The 16,524-nt window shown below is 50.6% G+C and overlaps 1 protein-coding gene across 2 annotated transcripts in view; it reads left to right on the forward strand.

Moving 5' to 3' along the window:
• Positions 1-15,874, forward strand: part of Paqr5 (progestin and adipoQ receptor family member 5) — a 71,228-nt gene extending 55,354 nt beyond the window's left edge. For both annotated transcript variants that reach the window (XM_052188107.1, XM_052188106.1), the window contains 4 exons: positions 617-743; positions 5,341-5,437; positions 7,539-7,680; positions 13,888-15,874. In XM_052188107.1, the coding sequence (XP_052044067.1) occupies positions 617-743; positions 5,341-5,437; positions 7,539-7,680; positions 13,888-14,129 (608 nt within the window). In that variant the 3' untranslated portion in view covers positions 14,130-15,874. The remainder of the gene's footprint in view (positions 1-616; positions 744-5,340; positions 5,438-7,538; positions 7,681-13,887) is intronic.
• The last annotated feature ends 650 nt before the right edge of the window (positions 15,875-16,524 follow it).

The following is a 16,524-nucleotide window of genomic DNA, read 5'->3' on the forward strand; positions in this document are numbered from 1 at the left end:
AAAGCTTTCAGCTTTAGTCTCTCTAGAAGGTCTTGGTATAGCTGCCTCCTTCAGACTCCAAAATCCAAACACGGTCTCTGGTCACCCCCAGCCCACTGATAGGCCATCTTTGTCCTTGGGAGGCCCTCCTCGCCTGCGATGCTGGGATTCACCCTGACCACAGGCAGATGAGTTTGGAGTCAGCATTAGTGGCAGCTTGTGGTTAGAAACAGGGATTCATCTCCAAACTGCCTGGGTTTGAAGCTTATTTCTGTTTTTTTCTGCTGTGTGACTCTAGATGGGTTGCTAGATGTCCCCAGGCCTCCATTTTCTCATTTATAAAGTAAGTGTAAGCTTTATATGGGACAGGATTATAAAGACAGGATGTACACACACAAACACACACACGCGCACACACACACACACACACACACACACACACACACACATCTCTGAAAGAACATAGCCTTATGGGATTTAGGTGGACAGAGAGGCAAGGAGAGGGCATTCTGGAAAGACACAGAATCAAGCTAGTTCATAGGTTTATATAGAAGATGAAGGCTAAGGCAGTCTTTCCCAGGGGTCCTCACAGAACCGTGGCCTGGCCTGTGTCTCAAGGCTGGTGTTTCTTCTGCAGGCTCGGCCATCGCCTACTCCGCATACACGTTCCCTGACGCACTGGTGTGCAGTACCTTCCACGAGTGCTACGTAGCCCTGGCCGTGCTGAACACTATTCTCAGCACTGGCCTCTCCTGCTACTCCAGGTACTGGGCATTCTGAACTCGGGGACCATGGGAGGACCTAGCAGGCATGGGATGGGTGGTGGTTGGGGTCAGCTGAAGAGCCCAACAGAAAAGGCCCCAGGTAGAGCTCCTGGCGTGCAACGTATCGGTTGCTTTACTCGTCACTAGGACAAAGCACCTGACAAACGTGACACTTGGTGGGCACAGTCCATCAAGGCAGAGACGTCACAGCAGCCGGGGCTGAGGCAGATAGACAGTGCTTGCCGCCAGCTGGCTTTGTGCCATTCATTTACTTCAAGACCCCAGTCTATAGTGTGATGTCACCACGGTTAGGGTGGGCCTTTCCACTTCAGTTAATTGAATCTAGAAACTTTCTAATAGGCCTACCCCACGATTTGTCTCCATGGTGACTCTAGATTCTGTCTAGTTGACAATATCAATTATGACTTCATGGGCGTCCCTTGGGCAGCCACTCACCTCTTTGGAAAAGTCCCGAATGTGACCTGATGCTCTGAAATTCTTCATAACTTAAACAAGAGTGTCCCTATGCTAGGGTTTATTTTTATAGTCCCTATACATTCTACAGATGGCTTTACTGCTTAGACAAGATGCTGTGTGTGTTCCGTGAACATCGGTCCTCTCACCTGACAGTGGGGTCAACACAGCTCCCCTCTGGACAGCAGATTCCCAGTCATATGCCAAGGATGTCTGGCATGAGCCTGGACAGGGAGGGTTCCTCAGAGCCAGGCTGTCCTCTCATAGGGATGGGTGGCAATGGCTCTCTAGGTGCGATGATGAAGGGCATTCAAGTGTGGCCATGAGTCATACCCAGCTCCCAGTCTCTAATCCTGTTATTCCTTTTCCTTTCATGCAAGCTTCTGTGGGGCGGAGTGTGAGCTGCGTTGTCATGGGAATATCTGTGCTAGTTGACACTGCTCTTTGCAGGAGGGAACCGCCTGAAAACGGGCTTCCTCCATCGCCTAGGAAACCATCCAGGTGATTGTAGCCAGGCGACCTCCCCATCTACATAGTGCCACCACGCCACGAAGTGGCAGGTCAAGAGAGGTACTTGGGTTGCATGTGTGTCCTCTGTACCCCCAACCTCTCCAAGGAGAAGCAGGCAGAGTAAGGGCTTCCTCTCTGGGATGGTTTTGGTTCTAGTTTGCTTTGGATGACGCCCAGGTTGTGCGGAACCTGCCAAACTGTGTTGTTTGTTTGTTAATGTGAGAGGGATAGATTTTACGCAGCATCAGATAGGTTTGCCCCAGTTTGCCATCCGTTTGTCAGACTTTGAGAAGGACTAGAGGTAGGCATGCTTTGCTCTCCCTGGGAGTCAAAGTGTCTTGCTTGGTGTGTCCCACTGAATTTTCTGTGGTGTCATCCCTGGGAAACTGCTCTCTTATATTCTTGGAAGATGGGGAGAGAGACTCTCTTATTTTCTTGGAAATCACAGAATTCCACGAAAGCTGGGTGGAGCCTGAGTCTACCTGTAGAGCCAGGCAATGAAGTCTCTGGTCCTGGATCACTACGTCCTTCTAATCCCAGGAGGCATTAAACTGTGCGGTCTACAGCCTCTGCAGCGTGGTGGAAACCTGGGGACTCCACAGATGGTGGGGAGAGGGGTTGGGTCCCATCCTGGGTGAAGTGAAGTGCATACTCCTAGCACACAGATGCAGTGTGCCTGGGTGGCCTTTCCTCTGGATGCCTGGGCTCCTGGGTAGACCCCTGAATCTGGTCTTTGGGTCAGTCATTGTCCTGTGTAGTTGGTCTGTAAGCTCCTCATGGTTCTGGTATTCAGAACTGGAGACCAGAGGGAGAAAACACCGTGGGTATAGGGGTAGAGATGGAGCATGGGTGCAAAAGATACAGTCCCTATGATTTGTGGGCCAAGACTTCTTTCCCAAGAGCACAAAGTGCAGATTGTTAGGATGTTTGCACCCTTTTAATTTAAATTGTTAAAACTGATGACCTGTTACCACCAGGATACCTTGCTTTATTCTAGCCCAGAGTTGCCTCCCTCCCCGCCCCAACCGTGCAGGTCCAGCGTTGGGTGTTGTGTATTCAGCATGCCTGCAGTATTTGGATGAAGGCATTTGGCACTGACCCAGGAATGTCTTGTGACCCCCATGTTTGGGGTTTCCTCTCCTTGACTACCACCTAGTTTGTTTCTGCTGATCCAGAGAGCACATCTGGGTCCCCACCCATCTAACCGACATTCCTCAAAGGCTGCCTGGGCTCTGGGGACCCGTGTGAAATGTCTGACACAGGTGGTGGAGTAAGGTGGTGCCCTCAGAGGGTTCTGGGAACAGGAGAAGCAGGACGCACACGCACACACACACACACACACACACACACACACCAAAGAGAGGAAACTGCTACTGCTCCGTGGAGCAGAACAGAGAGCAAGGGAAGCAGGCCATGTCAGTGACACGCACTTAGACACACAGGGCTCCAACAGGTTGTCTTAGGAGCAAGAGGGAACAAGTTGCCAAGATTACTGACTCAACTTCGTCTAAAAGGAGACTTCTCCCACAATCCAGTGTTTTCTTGCAGTTGCTTCGTGGCCAGAGCTCTCAATCCCAAGGCCTGTGAAGCAGCTGTGTTTGACACAGGCTGGGTGCTTCAGAGCCATGTTGAGCCTGGGCTGCTACCTCCAGGAATCTCTGGCTGTGGCGACATCCTGTGGTTAGATGTGGAATTGCACCTTGGGAGTGGCCTTTTTTTTTTTTTTTTTTTTTTTTGCCTCTGCTTCTTTTTCTCTTCTATTTCGCTTCTTCTACTTTTTGTCCCCTGTAAACCCAGCTTTGCTGCTGGAGAGGCTGATTCATTTGCCTCCTAGGGAAGTACTTTTTCTGGCCCGGTAACAAGTCACAGGAAACCCATGCTTTGGGGCACAGCCCTCGACAAGTCAGAGCCAGATTTTCTTTGCGTGTAAGTGGCCAGCCACAAGAAGCACTCTTTAGGAGTGAGCCTAGCCCACGGCACAGCAGATACATAGCCAGCCTGTTGCAGTTGGACAGCTTCTGCTGGGGTCATGGGCTCCTGGGGGAAGAAAGACAGAGAGGCTGGGCCAGTCGGGCAGGCAGGGCACTTGGGCCAAATCCTGGCAGTGTCTGTTCTCAGCTCCTCCTTAGACCATCCACCCACAACCTGCCCTCTCTTGCTCTGACCTTCTGCGCCAACATAGCTGTGATGAGCAGGGAGGGGTTTGTTTTCTGAGCATCATTTAGTAGCTGGGCTGCGTGTGACTCTGAGGGCGGTGGTGCCTCGTTTCTTCAAGTCCTTACAACAACACTATGAGGGAGGGACAGATCAGACACACCTTCAGAGGCAGACTGCCAGAGTATAATGGTCCTGATGTGTCCAGCCTGCGTTGGAATCTGGTGTGTCCCTGTGAAGCCACAGTGCCAACGCCTCTTCCCCAGTGTTGTAGTGCAATCAAGAAGGTAATTGGGTTTTTGTTTTTGTTTGTTTTATTTTTTATTTTACTTATATGAGTACACTGTAGCCACCTTCAGACACACTAGAAGAGGGCATCGGATCCCTTACAGGATTACAGATGGTTGTAAGCCACCATGTGGTTGCTGGGACTTGAACTCAGGACCTCTGGAATAGTTAGTACTCTTAGCCCTTGTTTTGGTTTTTGGACACAGGGTCTCCTATAGACCAGGCTGACTTCAAATTTACTATATAAAATATATTAAAAATGACCTTGAGGGGACTGGAGAGATGGCACTCATATAAAGAAAATAAATAAATCTTTAAAAACATGACCGTGAACTTCTGATCTACCGGCTTTGACCTCCAAGTCCTGGAGTCACAGGCATGTGCCGCCCACCGTGTCTGGTTTATGAGCACTGAGGATGGAACCCAAGTCTACCTGCACACGAGCCCGGGCCTCTACTAACTGAACTACATCTCCAGCCCTAGAGCTGCAGTTCGTGTGGGGTCTCCTTTCTTGGTAGCCAGCCTGGGTGTCTGTACTGCTGAAGATCTAAAGCTATTTCCCCTCTCTAGGTCCCCAGTGGTGACCAGTCTAGAAGGTCCCTGCCTCTTGCTTCTAAACAGCCAGTGTGATGGGCTCCTTTTGGATTCTGTCTTTGTAGTGGAGGGTGGTGGGGAGCTCACCGAAGAGAGAAAGACAGGCCCTGTGCGTATTCACTTTCCCAGGCCAGTGTTCCTGTGCATGGTATAAATATTCTAGAAACTTCTCTGGGTTATCCAACACCTCCTTGAACCCAGGTCTTTATGTGTCCATCACCTGGGCGGTTGTAGTTGCTTGGGTGCATCTCTGCTTCTGTAGAATGTGAGACAGCCCCCCACCCCCGTCTGTGCTTGAGGCCACTTCCTGTCTGTGGTGTCAACCTTTTAAAACTTCTCTGCTCTCCAGTCCCCTCTGCCCTTGGCTCCGTTTGCATACCACTGCATTTCATGCTCTTGGAGCAAGTTTCTCCTTCTTCGCTGAGGTCTTGTCATTTCTACCAGTGCAGGAGGAATGAGAAAGGCTCGTGGAGAAACTGTGGTCCACAGGAGACTGTAAAAGCGCTTGTCCTCTGTTGATGACCCCTGTGCACTCATGTGAGGTCCTGAGAAGCTTCCATTTCCTCCCTGACTGCAGGTTTCTTGAGCTCCGGAAGCCCCGACTCTGCAAGCTGCTCCGGGTCCTGGCCTTCGCCTACCCCTACACCTGGGACTCCCTCCCCATCTTCTACAGGGTAAGGACACAGAGCTGCATCGCCTCTCCTCCTGTCATTGGTGCCCAGGGAATGGTTTCCTGGGCTCTCGGGGAGACATAGCACCATTGTGGGTCCTAGCAGGACCCACAGGAGTTGGGTGCTGTGGTTAGAGATAGTCTGAACAGAAGCCCTTGGAGACAAACTGACTGTGGCCTTAGAACAACTACAGAGAACTGGGCAAGACACACAGCCTGGGGGTTAGTGAACATCCGTGCCAGCTGGGGGGGGGGGGAAGACCACTACATGCATGACTGTACAGTATCAGTAATGTAGGGTGTCCGTGGAGGAAAAGGTGGGGATGGAAGTCTTAAAGGTGAGAATGAAGCAGAGAGGAACAGGGAGGGGAGATGAGATGGGAAAACAAACACGAAGGGAAAAGACCCCGACTTGCAGGTCACGTGGGCCTGGGTTCAAATCCTAGTCTCCATGGTTACTTGTTGTGGGATTTAGGCAGTACACATCACCTTTCTGAGCCCAGGTTTCCTCATCTGTTATGAGGCTAACGTCTGCTTCTGCAGAGGGGATAATGAAGATCCCTGGATATAATCATCTTACGGGTTCAGCATTTCCTTGTGAGTGGGATTCTCCCAAAGGCAGTGTGAGGCCCAGATGGCAAGGGCGCAGGGCACAGGGTAGCGAGGCGTTTGCCTGATACCTTTGGGAAGCAGTGGGTGTTTTCTCTGTAATTCCCTTGAGTGGGTCTGCAGGAGACTCAGGCATGGGCGTGCAGCTCCCTGCTCTCAGTCCTTGGAGTTTGTGCAGACACACAGGGAACAGCAGCTGATGGCCATTGTCAGTTACATGCAGATTCCATGCCCTGTGATGCTGTCTAGTGGCTGTGTGGGACAGCAGGGCAGAGGGGAGGAGGTGGCAGCACTGATAGTGGACTTGTGCTGCCTCCATTCCAGCCCTCACCTCACTGCTTATCGGGGGCTCACAAGTCAATCTCAGACTCAGTCAAGTCTGCCTTAAGGCCCCTACTGAAGCTCAAATGGGGCGGGGCATGCAGATGACTGGCTAGCCTGGTGCCTTGCTTCTCCTAGTAGGGGAAGCTCCTTTTGTTATTTATAAAAATAACACAAAACTGCTTAACCTTGAAGCAATGTAACGGTCATACGTTGAGGGGTGGTTGACACTGGGTATGGAGCCTAAGTTCTAGGCAAGGCTCTATCACGGCGCTGTATCACCAACCATTCGATTGATTGACTGCTTCGTTTTGAAACAGGATCTCACTAAGCTGCTCAGGCTGACTTTCAGTTAGCTCCATAGCCTAAATGGGCCTTGAACTTCCAACATTTTTTGCCTTAGTGAGTGAATTCAAGCTTGAGTTACCAAGCTAGGCCGAATAGTGATCCTTTTTGATGATGTAGGAAGGGTTTCTCTGTGTAGCCCTGGCTGTCCTGGAACTCACTCTGTAGACCAGGCTGGCCTCAAACTCAGAAATCTGCCTGCCTCTGCCTCCCAAGAGCTGGGATTAAAGGCATGTGCCACCACCGCCCAGCTGACTTTTATTTATTATATGTAAGTACACTGTAGCTGTCCTCAGTCACACCAGAAGAGGGCGTCAGATCTCATTACAGATGGTTGTGAGCCACCGTGTGGTTGCTGGGATTTGAACTCAGGACCTCCGGAAGAGCAGTCAGTGCTCTTACTCTCTGAGCCATCTCTCCAGCCTGACTTTTTCTTTTTAAAGTTTTTTTTCTTCTATCACATCTGACCTGTTTGCTGTGGCCATTTTGCCAGCTTGCCTTCTAAGCCTTGAAGCCTTCATTAGGAGCCTCAGTTTTGTATTGTAGCATCTGGAGCCAGGTGCCAATACGATTGTTCTTCAATGCCTGCATTTTATCCCCCAGCAAGAACAGCAGTATCTAGTAGAGTTTTCTTTTCCCTCCCCCTCCCTCTCCACTCCCTCCCTCCCTCCCTCCTTTCCCCAGCACCCCCTCCCCCATCTCTTTCTGTCCTCTTCCTTTTCGTCCCTACCCCCACCCCTCCCGCATCCCCTCTGGAGTTCGTGCTGCTGTGCTGAGAAGCGTGGGCCTGGTTTTTTCTCAGTACCATCTGTTCTTTCAAACACCCGCAGCTCTTCCTGTTCCCAGGGGAGAGTTCGAGAAATGAAGCCATGTTGTACCACCAGAAGCACATGGTCATGACCCTCCTGGCCTCTTTCCTGTACTCTGCTCACCTGCCAGAGCGGCTGGCTCCTGGGCGCTTTGACTACATTGGTGAGTGTGGCGGGGGCAGGGGTGGGGGGGGGCACTGTCCTGGCTGGGATGGAAACATCCTTGGCCATGTGTGTGTAGCCACATGCCAGGGGACCTGGAGAGGAGTGACCCCTGAGAGAGTCATCAGGCACAGGCCTTGGCAAGTGACAGGTACAGTGACCTACCTACCTTATACCTTGATTGAAGTCATCTTTTGGGTGGCTAACGCACTGCCAGAGACAGGAAGAATGGTTCCAATGAGCAGCCATCCTGTTGGCACCTAGAGTCTGACTTCCCAGCACTACATAGACATGGGGGACAGACACAGGGAGGAAGAAGATGGATCTGCAGGTGACGCTGATGGTGACCAGGCAGCAGGCAGCTGTGCGGAGGAGAGAGTCTATTTTAAACGGTGATTGGAGGGCCTAGGTCATGTGGAGCCGTGGGTCCCAGCTGTATCGCCAGCAGCAAAAGGGTCTGAGACTGCAGCTTCAGGGCTCAACCTCAGACCTACTGACCCAGGAACTCCAAAGCTGGGACGAGGCCAGCACCCACAGAGGCCATGTGACACTGGAGGGAGGGCAAGGTTTGGGAGAGAGGTCAGAGCACAGGAGCTCCTAGATGCCCAGTGTTCCCATCCTGGTTCTCCAGTGCAGGGTGGGGGAGGGGATCTTCCCACCTGTCTCTGACACTGGCTGGAAGGAAGGCACCTGGGTTCATTACTTTTTGGTTGCCGTGGCCATAATCTCAAGTGTTTATTTTTGGATTATGCTTTGAGAGCATGACCCACCAGGAGAGGGAAGGTGTGGTGGCACAGCATGAGGCCGTGGCCGCTGTGCCCACAGTCAGGACGCAGAGATGAAGGCTGGTACTTGGCTCGCATGCTTCACATTCAGTCCGGGGCCCTGGCCCATGGAATGGCCGCTCTTCCCTTTTCAGTTAAGCCATAGAAATGCTCTCATAGACATACACGGAGGTCTGTCTCCTGGGTGCTTCTAGAGACTGTGAAGATGACAATATTAGCCACCGCAGCACCCTTGGGTGGCTTTTATAGAGGGTGACAAGCCTTCGGTACAATACTTTCTTAACTAGATATCGTGAGACTCAGGCCAGTCGCTGTCCCCACCACTAAAGCACCTAGGTCCTCACTGAGCCACCTTTGTCCCTGCCTGGAGCCTCCTCTCCACCTGCTCCAGAGATGAATCCAGATAGGCTTGGTGTGATCTGATTAGAGTCTCCACCTTCTCTCCTTTGTCCAATCAGAAGGGACTTCAGCTATCGAAACTCAGTGCTTATTCTACAGAGCAGTCAGAGGTCAGGAACTAGAGGCCCTAGGCCTCTGTCTACTAGCTCCAGCCCCGCCTTCAGGAAGACAGAGCTGTGGACTGAGGCCTTGGGGACCCAGGTGCAGGCAGGGGTGTGGCCAATTCTGGTCACTCTGGCTTCTCCACATTTTTTTTCAAGTCACTTCATTCCTGTCCTCTCAGACCTAAAGGTACACAGTAGAAAAATGTCCTGGTGATAGGGGATGGTGCTTGCCTAGGCCTCGTTAGTCCTGCCCTACAGGAATCCCTGAGACTTGCTAAGTGGTATATTTGAAGCCACTCTTCCTGCTGTGGCCCATTCAGATGCACCCACTGCTGGAGGCGCATCTGTTCCTCATCTTCCTCAGGGAAACCAGTGTAGTGAATGCAGTGGATCAGGGTTCTGTGTTTGGCACGGTGTCACAGCTGCAGCCAAAGTCATGTGCCTGCATCACACACATATTTGGAGTTGGGCACCGCCTGTGCTTGGAACTTGAAGAAGGCTGGGTGCGCTTACATCTTCCTGGGACAGAGGCTGGGGTGGAAGGAAAACAGCAGGCATGCTTGCCAATGCCAACCGTCCTGATTCAGCTCCTGCCTAAAAGGAGGCGCTGTGACCAGGTGCCCCTCCCCTACAGCAGTGTTGAATGCTTCTGAAGTGGGTTTTGTGGTACCATACAGGACTTACTAACACATTTTTTTATGGCATGTTAGATTAATGTGTTTGAATATGCTGATATGGGTATGTAGGGGTCAAAGGACAATTTGCAGAAACAGGTTCTTGCTTTCTACCTATATGGGTCCAGGGTATTCGACTCCAGTTCTCCAGTTGTCAGGCTTGGTGGAAGACGCCTTTACCACCAAGCCTTCCTCTCTCTCTCTCTCTCTCTCTCTCTCTCTCTCTCTCTCTCACACACACACACACACACACATCCTTTTTTATTTATTTTTTAGATAGGGTTTCAATGTGTAGTGGAGGTTCATCCTAAAATCAATATATGGTCCAGACAGGGCTTGAACTCATGACCTTCCTGTCTCTGCCTACAGAGTGCTGATGTTACAAGTAAGTGCCACTACACCTAGATATAGATATCTGGAGGGAAAGCCTTATTTAACTGTGGTGTTGTATTGGTTTGCTAGGCCTGCAGTTCCCACACACAAGGCAAGCACACTCAGAAGGCTGAGGTTGACGTGAAGGTCTTGGCAGGATGGTGTCTTCCTCCTCTTTCTTTGGGCTGTGGATGAGTTCCTTCCCACAGTCTCCATGGGATTCTTCCTCAGTGCAGATCATGTCCATGTCCAGTGGATTAGGGCCTACCCCAGTGTTCTCACTAGAATTTAACTATCCCACCAAAGATGGCCACTGGTTGGACTTCGGCATGTAAATGGCTCAGAGTTAAATGGCTTAGAGTCGCAGTTGTCATGGAAAGTACCATCTTCTTGTCCTGCCTTTTGTGCCTGATTCCCTAACCCTGGACTCCTTTTCTCAGGACTCTGCCTACTTCTGTCCCTCCTAATTATGTTCCTATCCACCATTGTGGGGCTAGTCATCTCAGGCCAGCATGGCATCCCAGAAAGAGACACCCTGGTCATGTCTCTGTTTAGCCAGAAGTTGAAACAAAGACACTTGGGAAGAGGTGGACAGAAAACTTGGCTGGCTTGTCCCAGGCTGCTGACATTAGAGTTAGCCCTGGGAGAACATGGAGAGCAGGGAGAGCATGGGAGAGCATGGGAGAGCAGGGAGAGCAGGGAGAGCAGGAGAACATGGAGAGCATGGGAGAGCAGGGAGAGCATGGGAGAGCAGGGAGAGCATGGGAGAGCAGGGAGAGCAGGGAGAACAGGGAGAGCATGGGAGAGCGGGGAGAGCAGGGAGAGCAGGGAGAGCAGGGAGAGCAGGGAGAGCAGGGAGAGCAGGGAGAGCAGGGAGAACAGGGAGAGCATGGGAGAGCAGGGAGAGCATGGGAGAGCATGGGAGAGCAGGGAGAGCAGGGAGAGCAGGGAGAGCAGGGAGAGCAGGGAGAGCAGGGAGAGCATGGGAGAGCAGGGAGAGCAGGGAGAGCAGGGAGAGCAGGGAGAGCAGGGAGAGCATGGGAGAGCAGGAAGAGCTGGGAGAGCAGGAAGAGCTGGGAGAGCATGGGAGAGCAGGGAGAGCATGGGAGAGCAGGGAGAGCATGGGAGAGCAGGGAGAGCAGGGAGAGCAGGGAGAGCAGGGAGAGCATGGGAGAGCAGGGAGAGCAGGGAGAGTATGGGAGAGCAGGGAGAGCTGGGAGAGCATGGGAGAGCAGGGAGAGCAGGGAGAGCATGGGAGAGCAGGGAGAGCAGGGAGAGCATGGGAGAGCAGGGAGAGCAGGGAGAGCAGGGAGAGCAGGGAGAGCATGGGAGAGCAGGGAGAGCAGGGAGAGCAGGGAGAGCAGGGAGAGCAGGGAGAGCATGGGAGAGCAGGGAGAGCATGGGAGAGCAGGGAGAGCTGGGAGAGCATGGGAGAACTTGGGAGAGCAGGAAGAGCTGGGAGAGCATGGGAGAGCATGGGAGAGCATGGGAGAGCATGGGAGAGCAGGGAGAGCAGGGAGAGCAGGGAGAGCAGGGAGAGCATGGGAGAGCAGGGAGAGCAGGGAGAGCATGGGAGAGCAGGGAGAGCATGGGAGAGCATGGGAGAGCAGGAAGAGCTGGGAGAGCAGGGAGAGCATGGGAGAGCATGGGAGAGCATGGAGATCAGGGAGAGCAGGGAGAGCTGGGAGAGCATGGGAGAGCATGGGAGAGCGGGGAGAGCTGGGAGAGCAGGGAGAGCATGGGGGAGCATGGGAGAGCATGGGAGAGCAGGGAGAGCGGGGAGTAGATACATAAATTGCTTTAGAAGAGGACTTTTGCTTGTTTAGCCTTCATAGTTTTCTAGTATTGATTTCTAAAATTACAGTAAGGTGTTATTAGGCAGGGTTCTCTAGAGCAGAAGTTACACACACATATACATGAACTTTCTATGCATATATATATATATATATATACACACACATATATATATGCATATGATATATGATTTACTAGATTGGGTTTAGGTAGTCCAACAATGCCTGGCAGCATGCCAGAGGGGCAGCAAAGTCGCAGCTGTTCAGTTCACAAAGCTGGACGCTCCAACAGCTCAAAACTGGGACCAGGGGCCTCATCGAACCGAACCCTGAGGAGTTGGTAGCAATCAGTCCACGCTGCAAGGCTGAAGAAGCTGGAGTCTGAAGGCAGAGAGGATGGGTGGCCCTTGCTGAGGAAGGAGGCAGGGGACAGCACCTTGGAAGATGCTACTCAGAGGGCAGGTTTTCTTACACACACACACACACACACACACACACACACACACACACACACACACACACACAAGGGGTGGTGCTGCCTAGGCTGACTCTTAATCCAAACAAATTCATAATTAGGATCAGTTGTCTCAGGTATGTCTGACTATTGTCTGGCTAATGGGAGATGTGACGGGGGCCTGAGCTCACCAGCCCCACTGAGAAGTCACCATTCAGTGCTGACTTCAACATCTAGGGACAGGAACACCTGCGGTCCCAGGGCTTTAAAATCTGGAGGAACAGGACCACGCTAGTTAGAGAGTTCAAGGCTAGCCTGAGCTCCAGAGCCAGAAACGGTTATAAGTAGAAACAGTGCTATAATTACTCCAGTAAATGTACCAAAGTGTGAGTCCACTCGGGACTTGTCTGACAGGCAGTGAGGATTCCAATTCTGACACCCTGTCATGGCTTCACCTATTCTGAACTCCCCCCGCCCCCAGCTTCTGCTCATTCTTTTTTTCTCTTTCTTTTTGTTTGTTTTGTTTTGTTTTGAGACAGGGTTTCTCTGTGTAGCTCTGGCTGTCCTGGAACTTACTCTGTAGACCAGGCTGGCCTTGAACTCAGAAACCTGCCTGCCTCTGCCTCCCAAGTGCCGGGATTAAAGGCGTGCACCACCACTGACCAACTTATTCTGAACATTTTAAAGTTTAAAAATAGTATGTGTGTGGGGGGAATGTAGGTACAAGTGTGCATGCATGTGTATGGAGTGCATGTCTGTGTTGTGTGGGTGATGCATGTGTGTGGATGTGTGCATCTGTGTGTGTGTGTGTGTGTGTGTGTGTGTGTAGGTGGTGGTCGTTGCATGTATGTGATGCGTGTGTGCTTGCATGTACATTTGCATTCTGAGGCTAGAGGAAGATGTCAGATCTCATGCTTTGTCACTCTTTGCCTTGTTGCCTTAATATCTCACCGAACCTGGAGTTCAGCTGGCAAACAGCAATCCTCCAGTCTCCAGCCTCCACACACTAGAATTAGAGGCATCTATGACCATGCCTGACATTTCATATGAGTGCTAGGGATTTGAACTCAGACCTTCAGGCTTGCACAGCCAGCAATCTTATACCCTGAGCCATTTCCCAGCTCCTTTCTAAGCACTTCTTACAAATGAAATTATAAAACTGGTGTAGTTGTGTAACGTGTACTCCCAGCACTCAGGGGGTGGAGGCAAGGAGATCAGAAATTCAGACTTATCCTCAGCTACACAGTGAGCTGAAATTGAGCCTGTATAACATGAAACCTGGTATCAAAATACCAGAATCAGTGAGACCGAACAAAACCGTACACACGATCTCTTGGCTGGCTCCTTGCTGACCCGTGTCACCATGCATATCATAGTCTGTGTCCATATATATACCTTTTAGCTGATAACTCCTTAGCACTTAATTTACATACATGTGTGTGTACGTAGGGGTGTGCCCAAGCCGTGACATGCAGAGGTCAGAGGACAGCAGTGGGAACAGATACTCTCCTGAGGGTCCCCGGGGTGGCACTCAGATGACCAGGCTTGGCAGCGGGCGTCTTCACCCACTGAGCCCATTTCTCTGGCTCTGGCTGGTAATCTTGATGGCCTTTTCTGTTTGTCACAGGCCACAGTCACCAGCTGTTTCACGTGTGCGTCATCCTGGCCACACACTTGCAGATGGAAGCCATCCTTCTGGACAAGACCCTGAGGAAGGAGTGGCTCCTGGCCACCTCCAGACCCTTCTCTCTGCCTCAGATAGCAGCGGCCATCCTTCTGTGCATCGTCTTCAGCCTCGGCAACATTGTTTATTTCTCAGCTGCTCTGTACCGGATTCCCGAGCCTGAATTACATGAAAAGGAGTCATGACTTCAGAGCGCGCCTGGCTTTGGTGTTAAGCAGTTGGTGTGGTGCTGGCCCACGTGGCCAAAAGCATTCATAGCAACTGATGTCTTGACAGTTTTTAATGGGCTCATGTCGGAAAAAAGGATTTAACTGGGCAGAGTGCTCTACGCATGCACGGATTCTGTATGTGTTCTGTAAAAGGAAAAATGTGGGCGTAAGTCCTGGATAAGGAAAAATATTAAGTTTTAAACTTATTTAAAATAGGATGTTTAGGGACTAGAGGTGTAGCTCAGTTGGTAAATACTTGCTTAGAATATACAGAGCCCTGTTTCTTTCTTTATTTGGGACTGTTGTTTGTTTGTTTGAGGCAGGGTCCCACTATGTAGCTCAAGATGTCCTGAAATTTACTATGTAGACCAGGCTGGCTTTGAACTCAGAGATCTGCCTGCCCCTGACTCCTGAGTGCTGGGATTATAGGTGTGTGCCACTACACTGAAGCTCTGGTTTTGATCCTCGGCCCAGCAAAACTTGATCCTGTGTCTCATGCCTATAATTCCAGCACCAGGGAAGCAGAATCAGAAGATCAGAAACCCATCCTTGGATACCTCGTGAGTTTGACACCATCCTTGGATACATGAGATTCTGTCTCTAAAAAAATAGTTCCTAATTCCATTTAAACAGTCACATTAAGCATACTGCCCTGCCTCTCTAGTTTTTGTATTGATGTTTAAAAACAGAAGAGAATACATTTGATGAATTTTATATAGTTGAGCTTTTTTCCCAGGTGAGTGAGATGGTTCAGTGAGTTGAGAAGATTGCCGCCAAGCCTGACAACAGGAGTTCGAGACCCAGGACCTGCTGCAAAGTATTCTTACAGTACAGATAAGATGTGATGGCCTCTGGGGCTTAGGGATGTCATCCCATCTGTTAGGGCTCCCTGTGTCCTTTTCTATCAATGGAGGAGCTGTCTTTGGAGATATCACATGCCTGACATTGTGTTGGCATGTCAATATGCTGCCAGACTTAGATTTTATGCAGAGGGTGTTAACCTCACCAATGAGACAGCCAAATGTCCTGTCTTCAACCTTTCCTATGAAACAGAAATACAGGTAAGCTTGTGACATGCATTTCCTGGTATAAACTATGGGTTCTGCTTTCCTACATTAAACGTGGGTTTTTGTAGAGGAGATGTAGATCTCCTCCAGAATTCCAGACTTCCCCAGAATTCCAGCACAGGAGGGCAGGGCCAGATGTCAAAGACATTTGTGGTGTCTTTCATTTAAAACTTGATCAAAGTTCCAGCGACTGCCCTCTACATGTGTGTCCCCAATTTCTCTTCAGAGTCTTCTACTATTGGCATTTTTTAACTGGTTAAATGAAAACGAAGTGCCATGGGTTAAACCCTAGACTAAAAAGTGAATAAAGCCAAAGCTAGGAGGCTTAAAGGAGAGGCTCTCGGATGTGTGTGCTGACTTTAAGATGCCAGGATCCTGTGTACAGGTGAAGTGTGGCCAGCCAGCCTCCTGGCTGCTGGGCGGGCCTCACACTCAGGATCTGTGCCTTCCCTGCAGTGATGGATGCCAATATGCCTTCTGAATGATAAGCCAACTAAACCACCGCTTAAAAAATAAGCAATAACAAGAAATCACAAAACAAAACAACAAGAACAGCAAAAACCCAAAAGCCAACTCTGCTAAGGGCCATAGCCTTGTGCGACAAACCCTTCAGCCTTACACAGAAAATACTTGTGGAGGGACATCTCGCCATAGCTGCCTTTGGACCAACGTTACCTTGTTATTGAGGCTTGTAACCAAATACTACTGTGTTCTTATACAACAAAGCATCTTCATCATTTTGCCTTAAAAATATCATCTTATAGGAGTGGAGATGTGCAAGATGTGCAGGCGTCAAGGTGAGTCCAGCCTCCCACATGCACCATGGAGACCTAGGTATGGCTGCATGGACCTGTAACGGCAGCACTGGGAACCAAGATAGGCAGCTGCTGGGAGCTCACTGGCCAGGGATCCAAACAGAACAGTTTAGTGAGAGGGCCTGTCTCAGCAAGGTGGGGAAGCCATGGAGATAGACATTCATTCTGACATCAGCCTCTGGTCCTATGTGCATTAGTACACACCCACTGGGTGGGTGTGTCCAGGCACACTCACTCTTGCCTAGACTCTGTGTGCACTTCATTTACCAGCCCGAGTGTAACTATTACAGTGATGTTCTGGATTAATTTGTTGTCTCTTGAGAAACTCTGTTATTTAGGCTCATGATACCAAACATGGCAATCCCTTGTCTGTCACATTTGTAATTAAAGTTCAGCATTTTATAGTGTTTTCTGGGAGTTCAGAAATGCTGATACGAAACAAATTTTAACAGAGGCCAACCGGCCCCTAATCTGCACCTGGTAATGACT

Source organism: Apodemus sylvaticus, chromosome 7 (genome assembly GCF_947179515.1).
Source record: "Apodemus sylvaticus chromosome 7, mApoSyl1.1, whole genome shotgun sequence".
Classification (NCBI taxonomy): domain Eukaryota; kingdom Metazoa; phylum Chordata; class Mammalia; order Rodentia; family Muridae; genus Apodemus; species Apodemus sylvaticus.